The 13,635-nt window shown below is 42.1% G+C and overlaps 1 protein-coding gene across 32 annotated transcripts in view; it reads right to left on the bottom strand.

Annotated features, from left to right (window-relative positions):
- Positions 1–13,635, bottom strand: part of MAPK8IP3 (mitogen-activated protein kinase 8 interacting protein 3) — a 73,684-nt gene that overhangs the window by 9,331 nt on the left and 50,718 nt on the right. For 13 of the 32 annotated variants that reach the window (XM_090151721.1, XM_090151707.1, XM_090151720.1 and 10 more), the window contains 14 exons: positions 13,462–13,543; positions 11,839–11,990; positions 11,146–11,202; positions 10,523–10,693; positions 8,684–8,810; positions 7,753–7,848; positions 6,611–6,772; positions 5,500–5,665; positions 4,849–5,034; positions 4,033–4,219; positions 3,188–3,310; positions 2,851–2,931; positions 2,244–2,311; positions 746–894 (listed from right to left, as the gene is read on the bottom strand). In XM_090151721.1, the coding sequence (XP_090007847.1) occupies positions 746–894; positions 2,244–2,311; positions 2,851–2,931; positions 3,188–3,310; positions 4,033–4,219; positions 4,849–5,034; positions 5,500–5,665; positions 6,611–6,772; positions 7,753–7,848; positions 8,684–8,810; positions 10,523–10,693; positions 11,146–11,202; positions 11,839–11,990; positions 13,462–13,543 (1,807 nt within the window). The remainder of the gene's footprint in view (positions 1–745; positions 895–2,243; positions 2,312–2,850; positions 2,932–3,187; positions 3,311–4,032; positions 4,220–4,848; positions 5,035–5,499; positions 5,666–6,610; positions 6,773–7,752; positions 7,849–8,683; positions 8,811–10,522; positions 10,694–11,145; positions 11,203–11,838; positions 11,991–13,461; positions 13,544–13,635) is intronic. The other 19 variants (XM_090151723.1, XM_031595428.2, XM_090151713.1 and 16 more) reach the window with 7 other exon arrangements.

Below are 13,635 nucleotides of genomic sequence, written 5' to 3' on the forward strand. Positions count from 1 at the left end.
ACAGAGATTGCTTGTTTGGGTTAATGTATTAATGCCACATGACCTCAGAAGTTCAATATAGGGTACAGATGATGCTGTATCAAACAATGAGTTTCATGGTGCAGAGCAGTAGCTCCACAGAGAATATTAACAGTCTTTGCATGCCACTTTGGGAGCAAAAACATTTAGAAACCAGCAGCTCCATGAGAAATTCTGAAGATCAGCAAGCTGCCTTCAATCACTGATGTGAACTGTAGCTTCAACACTTCTCTCTATGAGTAAATTACTCCACATACTGTTAAGCATGCTTGCACTACCACCATTGTACTAAACAAATGTTTCAACCAAAAGGATCTGAGTATTCTTATTTTTTTAATTAGGCAAGGTGAACCACTTGGGCTTGCTGACTTATTCTTCCTTCATGCTACAATGCTTACAGATGGAGAAGTCTTAGACTGTACATGAAGGCAGCTGTAATGCACAGACATGTACGTACAGCATGTGAGCCCAGGCTCTCACTAACAAAGGCAAAGACAGTGCTCATTTCAGACTTTTTGCAAGATTCAATCTCTGCCAAAGGAGGAAGGAATAAACACCCCCCTGGCAGACTGGGTCTCAAGATAACCCTAACTGGAGTTTGATAGTTTTCATCCCAGTCAGTACCAACAACAAGTGAGTTCTGTGTTTCCATACTCTGCAACAGAAAACAGATAGAAGAATAAATACAAGTATCTGTGTGCATACACGCACACATTTGCTCTCTTACCTCAATCTGCATTGTCTTAGGTTGAATAACATGGATTTTGTTCTTGTAGCCACACCAGACTCTGTCATACACAACAGCCATGCAGCGGATAGAATGATGAGTGTGACCAAGGTCCATTAGGTGGTAATTACTGAGATCCCACTGACGATCTAAGGTGAAAAACAAGTGCAGAAAGATGCATCTCTGCCATTCCATTTATATCTAGATATACTAGGCCTAGCTGATACTTAAAAGCTGATCTTGCTTATGTCTGTGAACTCCCATTAGCACATGATACTGCTTCAGGCACAGCCTTATAGTTAGCAGGCACATGACAAAGCTTAGTTTGGTAGGCTAAAAGCCCTCCAGCTCAAGCTAATTTACAGATCCTTTTACAGTAATGAAGTGAACAGTCTTCCTTAACAAGTACAACAAAATCTGAAGGGGAAGCAGAAAGACAAACTGTGGAAACTTAAAAGCAAATGGAGCACACAGTTCTTTATGGTGAGGCTGTCCCATTGCACACACAGACAACATGATTTCCATGAAGCGTCAAATTCAGGATAAGGAATCAGATTTTTCTTCTGTTGTTCTTACTTTCTACCTCATCAGGTAGATACTGTCTTTTGCCTCTAGGTGATGAAGCATTCTCATATTTCTGATGGGAACATTTAGAGCGTGTCAATGGTCAGGCTTAGACTCATGAAAAAGCATGAATTGAAAATTACATTGCACAAAACCAGAATATCTGGTTGATAAACTGTAACCCAATGAACATCTGATAAATAAATTCTTTGTAAGCAAACATTATTCACAATTTGCAAATTCCTCTGAGTTGTATGAGCACAGCTCAGGAACTGCTGAAATTATAGGGAAACAAAATCTGCAACAGCAAAGAGGACAAGAGATACAGAATCAAAAAAAAATGTCTTGAAATGAGAGGATTAAGGCACGTCAGTTTCCTCAGACATCTTTTCTTTATCACAGAAGAACTGGCCAGGTGCAATATAAAAGCTCTATTTATTTGGGACTTCCAGGCTTCCAGAAAATCCTAGCTCCATCCTTCTGCATACACAGAGACCAATTCCACTACTGACACAGATTCTAACTTCCCTGCACTGCACAGATGATCTGCTCAGGCACTGCCTCCCGGAACTCCCTTCACATGAACTGTATAGCTGATCTGTGAATGCCCAGTAATACATTCCTCAAGCAACTGCACAGTGTATGTGCTCCTAGGCATGTTGCATTCGTTCCACCTATGGTAGATGGCATTTTTGCACTTTTTTTTTTCTTTTCACAAAACCTCAGGAAATGATGTTGGAATATGTTCTAATATATATGGAAATGTCTGGAGATGTTTCAGGATATGGGTTGTGGGTGTATAATAGCTATGCCTTTTAACCATGTGTTTGTACTCTGGCAATCTAGCACTTTTTCTTTCTTGACTTGGAATACTATTTAAATAACTGCCACAGTCTTGACCAGCTTGTTTTTCTTTTATTACACTAATCCTTACCTTCTCCTCGGTGGAATATGGCCAGTGTTCCATCTGCCAGAGCAACAAGGACCCTTCCTTTCACATGCCTGGAATCACAGGACAGGAAAAATTATTAAAAAAACTCTGTGGAGAAAAAGGACTTAACAGATCCTTTCTGATATCCAGGCAAACCATTCTTATGTTTTCTCTAGAATTTCCATACAGTTTTAGACTTGCTGGAACAGCCTATAAGGGCTCAGAGTCCAATCTCTTACCTTGTGCATAGTCAGATCATCAAACAATTTCCTGCTGAGTTTAACTTTTCTTTCACTCTATCAACTCCATCAATTTCAACAGATTCCACCCTATTTACTACCCTTCTCAAATTTTCCTCTTCTCCTTCCCGCTGCTTGTTTCCACCTGATACTATAAATACATTGTAGTACCTTCCTTATTTACTATATTGGCTCACGTCTGTAACTGTATAGGAAAGTGACCCAGCAGGAGTCCCAGGAAAACTTTCTTGATAAATCAATGCACTTAAGAGTAAGAAAAAAGATGACTGACAAAAAACTACCACTCCCAAGGAACATACTGCTTAGGCACTGAGCATCCTCCTTCAGTGTCCCTTGGTGTGTGTACTTACACTAGACTCAGCACGGAGTCCTTTAGCTTTATTGAGTGCAGACACTTCTTCCAGTTAGATACAGCAGAGTGCACGTAAAGCCTGGGATAAAGGACAAATCAGGGAGGGTTAGCAGCAAGGCCACACATCTTAACACTAACCAGGCCTGAATTTTTTCTTCTGGTAGGACAGGAATGTGCACAGTTAAGTGAAGTTACAGCGCCCATTATGAGCTGAGGACTCAGAAACAGTAATGAATACTTACTTTAGAAACAAAAAGCAAACTAGATGTGTAAGGACATGAAAAGTGGAGGCCAGAGGACAACCGAGGCAGAGAATCTGCCAAAGGGGAACCTACCAGCCATTCTGTGCTCCCAGCCACATGGTGGGGGCAGCACTGGTGCACGTCCCAGCAGCATCCCCATTTAGCTCCTGATCTGGCAGTGCTGTGCTCGACTCTGTCTTCAGCTGTCCATTCTCTCTTAAGGGGCAAAGGAAGGTTGTTAGAGGCCTTTAACTGTAATGCACAGAATGCTCACCTGCACTCACAGGCTGGCACTGCACAAGCAGATAAAGACACTTGTACACACACAACACATCCCTCCCCTCAGTGTTTTTCAGTTCTTTGGCTCCTGGATATGCAAAATTCCCTTTCCCATCTTCTGACAAAACAAACAGCCATTACTTTATGGCCAAAGAAATTAACTTAGTGCTTGGCAGTAATTTTCTCTATCTAACAATTTCTGCTAATTTTCAGCTCCAACAGAAATCACTCAGAACAACCTCTTAACCCATCGTATCAGGCACGTTTATCTTAAAAATTTTGGGGCACTGACTATGCTTTCTTCATCATCTTTACAGCACTTCAGAGTTACTGCTGGAATAAACAAATGATCACACATGGATCAAAAACCCCCTTTGGTAAGAACATTAAGTGCATGTGCATTTTGGAATATATGTCTAAATTATCATCAAGAGATCAAATAATTGCTCTTCAACAGCTGACACAATCTGCTTCTGCCTGAACCGTACTTTACTTTTATTTCTTCCTCCCGTCATCATTCAATCTGGAATACTATTTGGACACAAAATTGAAAAAAGTTTGACACTTTATGAGAAGATCAGGCTTGTTCTCATAAGCAGCTTATGAAAACAGAGCTGAAGTTAGTAACTGAAGGGACACAATGGCCCCAGACAGCCTACCCGTTCTGACGAAGAGGTGCCTGTACAGGGACTGGGTCCGTAAACACGTGCTCTGTGAGGGGTCCAGAACGGGCTTGAATGGGCTCTGTCTCACTTGTACCATTCTCTGGCACCTCTGTAGCTTCTGTTGCCTCCTCTGTAGACTGAGATTGGTTGATCTTCCCATTGCAGACTGCAGCCACTTCACCTAGGAGACAAAAAACAGTGTGAGGTGCACAAAGAGCAGGGGGACCACGCTGAAAGCTAGCCAGAAAGAAATCATGTTTTAAGTTCTTTCACTTTATCCTTATTTGTAAATTACAATCAAACCCAAAGACTGCATCACAGACAGAAGCTCCTCTAGAATGTCTGCTGCTCTGGGAGGAAAATAGAGGCAGTTTTCCAGAGAGGCACCACTCAAGCTTAACAGAATATCAAGAGTTCTCCAAGGCTACCCACAGTAGTGGGTAATCAGTAGTATGTAATCAGCAATACGTAATCAGCAAGAGCATTACTACATTTTCATATAAGCTTACATGACTTGAAGACATGGTTGAGAGGAAAAAGCAATTAGAACAGGATTTAGGAGAGCTAACATCACCTACTCAAAATATTCTGTTATACTAACCCCACAACTAGGCTATGGATCACTCAGAAAAGGATGGCTCTAAAGGAAAAAGTACCAAATGGGCTTTGGATATCATGTACTGCATTAAGAAATGTCTTGAAATCTCTGAAATAGTTAAGTCAGAGGCAGAAGGATGCAGCTGTAAGACCAGAAGATCACACAGAACTAGCTATTTATGGCTACCATTAGGCTTTATATCCCAAACTCACTCTGTCCCTTGTCCAGCACAGGTGTGTCACCACGCGAGGAACAGTTGCTTCGTGGCACATTGCAGCGAGTTGCACAGCCCACCAGAGTGATTCCTGCCAAGACACCATCTGTTCCAGACGACTCTTCAGGATTTACATCTCCCTCCAGAAAGATCTCTCCTGGAGGATAATCACTCTCACTGGCCGCTGAAGGGCAAAGAACAGATTCTCCCATAAATCTAGCAGTCACTGCCAACCTACACATCCCAGTAGTCCTGAGGTCACCATATGGTTGGATGCTGATACTCAGGGTTCACTAGCCCCAGGGAGGGACCACAGCATCAGCCAACACTGTAACGAATCCCCTCATTCCAGTGTCAACTATCACACTAGCTACAGAGCCCTCCAAACCTGAGCAAGGCTCACTCTTCTCCCCAAGAGTCATCCTTTGCATGCCAAAGGAGTCACTTACTAAATGCTCAGAAGTGAAGAATCTCCACAAGATTCCACTTACAAGAAGACAAGCTCTGGAGTTATGCTTTTGAGGGACAATTACAGAATGCAGCAGCTTCCAAAGGCCAACTCTGAAGTGAGGATGCTACATTTGTCACTCCTTAGCTGAGCAGGTTGTGACCTTGTGCAGACCACAGCCAGTGGTGGAACACTACTTACCGGGGATGCTGGAGATGCAGAGCACATGAGCATTGCAGACAGTGAACTGGTCCACCACTGTGCCAGGCTGATTGGCATCAATGATTACAACTTTACTTGTTGACAGGGTACTGGTGAGGATCCAGACACGACTGGATGTGGCATCCATTTCATGGAACTCCTTTGCCTTCAGGAGAGCAAACACAGGCAAAATCAGTGCTCCCCTCAGATCAGACCAAGCATGATCTTGCTTGGCAACATTTGTGCATGCAAAGATCACAATACCAATTCCAAAGATCCCATTCTCCTCCTAGCTGGTGCAACAGAAGCAAAGCAAATTTTCTTCACATTGCTACACTTGTATCTGGAAGAGCGGCCAAAAGCCTGTATGGCTCCTAGGGCCAGGGGAATTCAGCCATTAATTTCTGAGCTATTTGACTAATATCACTGAACATTCACTTTAGACAGAACACCATGAAGCTGGGATGTGCTCAAGCTGTCAGCATAAGCAAACTGATCACAGACAGTGTAAGACAGCTGTGACAAAATCCACAAACCAGGAAGGAGAAAATGTTGTATCTGTGTATATATATAAGTATGTATATATATACATATTTGTACACTGTAAGTCTGTCTTAAAAAACGCTTAAGATAACATTTGAAAAAACAGAGCTGTAATCAAATCTCAAGAACTTCAAATGAACTCATGGATTTTGCTATGTTTATGTTCTTCTTGAAGCATTTTTTGTTGTTTGGTTTTGCGTGGTTTTTTTTCATTTATAGTGATGAGACTACTCTGTAGTCTTCCTAGCAACTTCATCAGTCCTTATTGTTTTGGTCCTACAATTACAGTCCTACAGTTTTGGAATTCCAAAAACTGACAGTGGAAAATTCCACCCCAAATGACTTATTTATGATTTTATTATTATTATTATATATAAATAAATTTCACAAGAGTTCATAAGAGAACCCCACCAAACTTTCCCAAATAGCCAACACCTCTGAATGACTACAGCAGTAGTGACAGCAGAAGACTTCACTCAGAGCATTACACAGTGCAAAGACAGTGCAGAGAGACAGGGAATGTAAGAGATGGAATGAGAAATAACACTGAAGATAAAAAAAATCTGACCTTTTTCTTTTCAGGAGATGTATGGTTACTTTTGTTGTTCTCACCCTCCACTTCCCGATCACAGGTGAGAGGATCCCGTCCAGGATCCAGTTTCTGCCCATTCCCAGCCTCCTGCTCCAATGGTCTCCATCCAGTGAGATTGACTCCAGCTGCACACCAGAGCTGAACAACAGAAATGGAATCCTAAGCCCACACTGCTTAGCACACATACCCAACACCTAAAACACTGACCTGGAAACAACAGGTCTTGCTGATTTCTGCTAGGAGACGCAGTCAGACTAAATGGAATAACAAAAAGGATCTCTGCAACCTCGTGAAAACCATTTTGATTTTTAACAGACGTGACTAATGTTTAAAGAAAATAAATATAAGAAATCAGGTACATAACTGAAACAGGCTTCTGAAACATCCCCCATCTGACTCTGGTGTTCCCAAGGTAGCGTAGCAAAGCAAGCAGGACATGGCAGTTGTTTCTAAATAGTTTGGGGTACAGTAAGAAGCACTGTACTCAACCAAAGCCTGAAGTCTAAAAATCAGCTCTAAATCTTGGTGAAGTTAATGACAGACTGCTTATTTGGAAACAACAGACAAATGTGTTACAGCAGACAAATGTGCTACTTACAGAAAGAGGATCATTTATTCTTAATTGCAATTCTAATGAAAATATTCCAGTATTGATAGACACAGCTTCCCAGAAGACTCCCTTAGCTAATTTTGGCCTGTAATCAGTGATTCCTGATCAGTGGTGGAACTCAAAGGAAGGGTGATGAAATGTGTTTTTGCTTTAACCTGCTCCTTTTCATGAATTTTTACATTGCTTTGTATTACATCTGTATGAGACTTATCAAAAGCCCTATTCCTAAGTATTAAGTGTTGTTGATATTATGGAAGAGACGCCTCGAAAAAAAACCAAAAAAATGTAAGACAAATGTGGGACCTGGCACTGAAAATCAGCTGATAATTATGTATGAGAGGTACTTTTCCCCACATATTCTAGAAACTACTTGTTTCAAAAAAGAAGCAGAAGATAACATTTGGAATGAAAAAAATGCAGACTGTCATCAAAATTGCATACATTGCAAATAAATTCTGCTTATTCCATGCCCCTTTCTGTACTGGAATGGCATGCAACAGCAACATACCTTCATGGTTGGGTCCTTCTCTACAAGTGGGCGACAATATACAGGCACAGGGACATTTTTCATGCGAGTATCTTCCTGACCACCATTGGGGCTCAGCTGTGGGAAAGAGAAAACAGAAAAGACAGTACCAGGGCATAAACACCAGGCCGTGGCGCTGTCAGAGCTCTAACCAACAGGGCAGACCAATCTTCTTAGCTTCAGAGGTGGTTGTCAATAGCAGCTGTTGCTTCGTCTGACATCATGTATGAAAATGTCCCTCCCTACAGGGATGGGAACTTGAGAGACCATCTCTCCCACCATGGTACAGTGTCCCAGATATGGCCAGCCAAGGCTGTATGCTGTACTGATGAAAGACAAAGGTTTTGTTGAAGTACACTCCCTGGGCAGAGGCAGAACACTGGCATTCTTTTCCATCATAGCCTGAAATGCATTCAATTCCACCGCACTCTTTTCAGGTGATTTCTGACCAGAGTTAAACGAGCCATAGGCCAACAAATGAGTCTGATGACTTGTTTTTGTTTGTTTTAATAATGAGGAGAATGGGGAACAAACTGTACTGCATTTGGCTTTTGGACTGAACAACCAGTAGAGTTCTCGTAAATAAAATAGCTGACGTCGAAACTCAATAATGAAGGAAATGAAAACAAGGACTGGACTTTAGACAAAGAGCAGCTGCTGTAGTTCTAGGCCAGGTTCAGTCAGTACCTTGAAAAAGAAAAATTATCTCCTGTTGACTTTGGTGGAGATACAGAAAAAAGTTCATTTATTCCGTGCTTGCAATTATCACACAGAAAATTACCACTTACACAATACCTCAATTGGAATATTTAACAATTATGGCTAAGGTCACCAGAGGGAGAGCCAGGTCTTCAGAGTTTCACTACAAGGGATGAAGTCTACACCCCTCTGTCTCTCTGGGCATGGTACCTACCTGCTTGTACTTGGCAGGGAGGCTCCAGCCGCAGGCCTGCAGCCGCCCATCATCGTTCCGCACGTGCTCCCGCACCTGGCGGTACTGCTCCCGCTTCTGCTCACGGCGTGCTGAGGACGTGCAGTCACTGAGGAGAGAAGCAACAGCATTATTTCTCAGCCTAGGGTTAAAAACACGGGCAGAAGGGTATGGGATTGTTGTCCCTTAACAGGGAGTAGAAATTCAGGCAGAAAGTCTAAGAGTGCAAAGCAGCATCAGTCCATCTTTGCACAGGGAGAAAAGGAGATGCAGGAAATGAGAGAAAAACTGTTTTGAAGCAGACAGCCCTCAGCAGCCCTAATCTCCAATGCTTTGTTACCTGAATGATACACCAGGCCAAACCACGATCATCTCCACTTCAATGTTCCATGAGCCCTTTGGACACAGCAACCACCTTCCATATGACTAGCTATGAGATTCTATCCATTTTTGCTTAGCTGTTACAGTTTCCTGACCTAATGTCTCTGTGAGGAATGCATTTTGATCTCTTCCCTCCTTCATTATGTTCAACTATTTATTTTTATATCCATTTTAAACTTTGCTGACAGGGAAAATATGCACTAATTGCTTTTGAAACTGCTGGTTTCAACACAATGAATTCAGTTTTGGCAAAGGTAAGATGAAACATCAGTCAGCTCTTAGGATGTGTTTTCATATAAACAAGATTTGTTTGAATATCAGTTCCAGCTTTCAATAGGTTTTTAAATAATCATTCCAAGGTATGAACAACAGCAGCAAAAAGATCCAGGCCAAACTGCACACACGGAATGACACACATTCTTAAAATAAATCCCAAACTTATTATACTTCAAAAATTATATATCAACTATACTTCAATTATTATATTTAAAATGTAATTTCAAGCTTTAAAAATATACTTAAAACAAACTCCTAACACAAAACATTTCCCAGCACATGCTTCTTCCCTTGGAAAGAGGAGGAGAAAACATCTTCTAGCAGCTGTTAGCAACACCACTGCATGTAGTATTAAAATGCCCTCAGAAACCACACAATGGCTGCAATATGGTAACCAGATAAGATGAATGGAAGAAAAGCAGTGGGCATCTAGAAAATACAAATTCACCCTCGTAAAGATATTTTTTACCTACAGAAAATATGCGTACAGCTGATTTACTGGCTTTCCAGTAAAAACTTCATACTGCAGACACTACATATTGTAGTTTATCACCACATTCTCCAAAGCCCCTCCACACAAAGACAGCACATACAAAACTGTACAACCTTGTAGTTGTAGAACATATCCATTCTGAAATCCATAAAGAACTGAAGATTTTTTTCCCCTCATGTCAGAGAAATAAAAGACAAAGTACTGCAGTAGCGGTATTTAGGGGCCCTTTTAAAGGAAAATTAAAACCAAATATTGAAAAAGAAATGTGCTGTTGAGAGAACTTCTGTCTTCACTTGACGTGTTGGTTGATGGGGTTGGGCAAGACTGTCCTCAGCCCATTGTCTCAGTGCTGCCACACACCACCACAAAAGCTCTACTTCACTTTCTCACATGATGTGCAAACACTAGGGCACAACCAGGGCTGAGGTGAACCCTGAGGCCAAAAGTGGTCTCTGCTGATATGAACCATCACAGCCTAGAAAACCACATCAGTCGTACTTTCAGAGAACAAAACTGCTGCCACTTTGCTGAGCCTATCCACGCCGTAATCAATGAGTTAACACCACACAAATGTGGGTGCTTTTTTTTCCAGTGGAAAACAGCTTATTTTAAGAAAAAGCATGAGTTGGGAGAGTTGGGGGACCTGGTTTGGGACACAGCACGTAACTCACTCCTCAGGGAAGAACTCCAGGGTGCGGCTGCCAGAGGAGATCTGGCACATGGTGTGACTGCGTCGCTGGCTGAAACCTGCTGTGGTTGGAGACTTGTAGTGGATGTTCACAGATGGGTAGGTCCTCTTTGCTGGTGGGGGACTTGAGGAGGAACTGAACAGACGGCTGAAGCTAGGGACAGGAAAAGGCCAATATGAGAAAAGGAGCCCAGGGACACAACATACCACAGACACACAACAGGGGTGCCAACAGCTGCTTTAAGCTCTTCATGAAAACTGCTCTACTTCTGTTTGATCAACAATAAAGTGTTTTTAGCTTTCAAAAACAGGTGCTTTCTGAAAAACCTCCTTTATTAAAAAAGATTCTGAATGTACGTATGTTTCCATCCCAGGTCAAGCAGAACCCTTTTCAGCTTGTGAAGCAAAATTGAGAGGGATGTTCAGATCTGATCTTAATTTCGCTAAGGACAAAGAAAGCCCTTGAAGGCAAAAGGGTTCAGCTAACAAGAGTTTCAACTGACTTCTCATTAATATGAGAGGAAGAGTCTACTAGGCTGCTGTATGAAGTAGAAATGGTAGCATTTCCCCTTTTCTTCATCTCACATAGATCACCAAAGAACTTACAACTGCCAAATGGTGGACTTCTTCTTCTCCTGGACGGATGGGTGCTCACGGGAAGCTCTAAGGACAAATACAAAAGAATCAATTTAATTTCAGCATCTTTTACCCAAATTTCTGCCAACCAACCTAAAATTCAACCAACCAGCAGGCCATTTGCACCAAGGAAACCATGTCACAACTCAGAATTCATTTTAACACAGAGCAAATGACATGGAGTCATTTTAATGAAGGGACATCCAACTGCTTTATATTTCAGTGTTAACATGAAGTGCAAATAAACGTTCTCAGATCAGTGTTTTATCAACTCCCTTTCACAGTATCACTGCCACAATATCAGTCCGGTAATTATAAACCCTAGCTCTAACCCAAACCCCAGATTACAGTCCTTTAAAGCTATCGCCAAATGAACTCAGTAATTAGAAGCAAACCTTTTCCCTACAGCTTTTCTGAGCTTAATTAGCACAAGAAATTGTCAAGAGAAACAGCTGCCCAGTGTCTCCAAATAATAATGGTAACTCTTGATTTGCAGCCCAGCATCAGCAATAAGAGAGAAAGGATTAGGTATGAGAAGAATCTAGTTTGGAAAACGTTCAGCACATCTCCTGTATCTTATTAAGGGCATTGAGGCTAAAAGCAAAAGGTCCAGTGTGAGCAGGCTCTGTCCTAAATGGATGTTGCACCAAAATCCATCCTCACCTGATCATCTCAGTCCACCTGACAGCCTCCTGGAGCTCCATCAACCTCTCTTTGTATTGATTGCGCTCCATCAGAACCCGGGCCATTTCTACACGGGTGAAGCGTCGGCGCTGAGCTATGGGAATGTTGTCCTGCAGAGGGGAGGAGCACTGCTTCAGCCAACAAAAGATGGAAGGGGATTGATGTTAGTACAGGGCAAGTCAGGAGACAGAAAGACATACTGGTTAGTGCTCTTCCTTTTCTGCTTGACTACACCCCTCCCCGTTCCCACCCTTCCCAAATGAGACACTAATTCCAGACAAATGATTTCCAAACTATGGCCAATGGACAACAGGGTGCCCTGAAAACCCAGGGAAAATAGAACTAGAATCAACACCCAGTTGAAGACTCTACTGAGGGAACATTGCCATTAAGGTGCTTTGGTAATCTGCAAGAAGTTTTGAAAACTGACACCGGTCCGTTGGTCCATAAAGTTTGGAAGCCAAAGTTTTAGTAAAAAACATTCAGTAGCAAATTCAGTGACAAGCAGCAGAGAGCAGAAGATAATGTTATCTCTCCCCTCTAGAGGACTAGGCAGAAGGCATTCAGTTAGTATGCTCTGATAAAGGCAGAGGGCACACGAAACTAAAGAACAACCTTCTCCTTCTTTGTGACAAAATTTGGCTTCCCAATGAAAGCAAACGTGGCTGCAGCACTTCACAAGCACAACCTGAAAATTTTCCTATCTACTTACATTCTAACCAAAGTAATTTCACCTCAGTGAAGTCAGGAGAATTAGGCTAGAACTGAACTCAGTTCTATACTTTTTACAAAGGAAGAACACAGTTATATTAGAAAGAAATGTATCTAATCTATCTTCAAGGTGAAGTTGCACAGGGCCCTGGGCAACCTGACCTAGTGCCTGATTTAGTGGTTGGCAAGCACAGGGAGGTTGGAACTAGATGAACTTTAACATCCCTTCCAACCAAAGCCATTACACAATTTCACGATTCTGATCTCCTACCTTAGCAGAGGAGACATTTACAGGAGACATTTACAGAGGATAACTCTCTTACTCTCTGGTTTGCTTTATTTTTGACTACAATGCACTCTGCTGCAAAGCCTCAAACTCAGCCAAAACAGGAAGACACTAACTCTTCTGGGGAAGCCTGAGTATCACTAGATTCTGTGAGAAAGCTCATCACAGACAATGCTGTTTGCCATTCAAAACTGAGGAAAACCAGGTAAAATGGAAAGGTGCTGAGCTGGGCACTGCTCTAACACTGGTGTTTTAAAATCACACTGTGCACTGCGTTGTCACTCTGTCAGCTGCTGCTCTTTGCCAAACTATAGTTTGCAAGTTATATGCAAAGGTAATTACACAACAACAATTCAGCATATCTGCTCTCATCATTAACAAAGAAACGTGCAAGAAACATTTAGATATTGCAGTAAGGGACATGGTTTAGGGGGAAATATTGGTGGTAGGTGGGCGGTTGGACTGGATGATCTTGGGGGTCTTTTCCAATCTTGGTGATTCTACGAAACACAGATCAGTGTGCATCTCAAGAACCTTATATCAATTATTACAGTATAAGTATATAAACCCCCTTTCCCCGCAGGCATTTTAGTAATGTAATATACCAATTCTGTACAGAGATAGCTGCTTACATCCTCCACCTCTTCTTTGGGCTCTCGTCGGGCAACAATCGCTTCAGATTTCACTCTAGGAAACAGGAAGAAATGCATCGAACCAGCAAGTGATACTGTGACTGCAGCTGTGGGCTGAACGAGAGGGCTCTGGGGGAGATCTGGTTG

This window comes from Phasianus colchicus, chromosome 16, assembly GCF_987193195.1.
Source record: "Phasianus colchicus chromosome 16, bPhaCol1.hap1.1, whole genome shotgun sequence".
NCBI lineage: Eukaryota > Metazoa > Chordata > Aves > Galliformes > Phasianidae > Phasianus > Phasianus colchicus.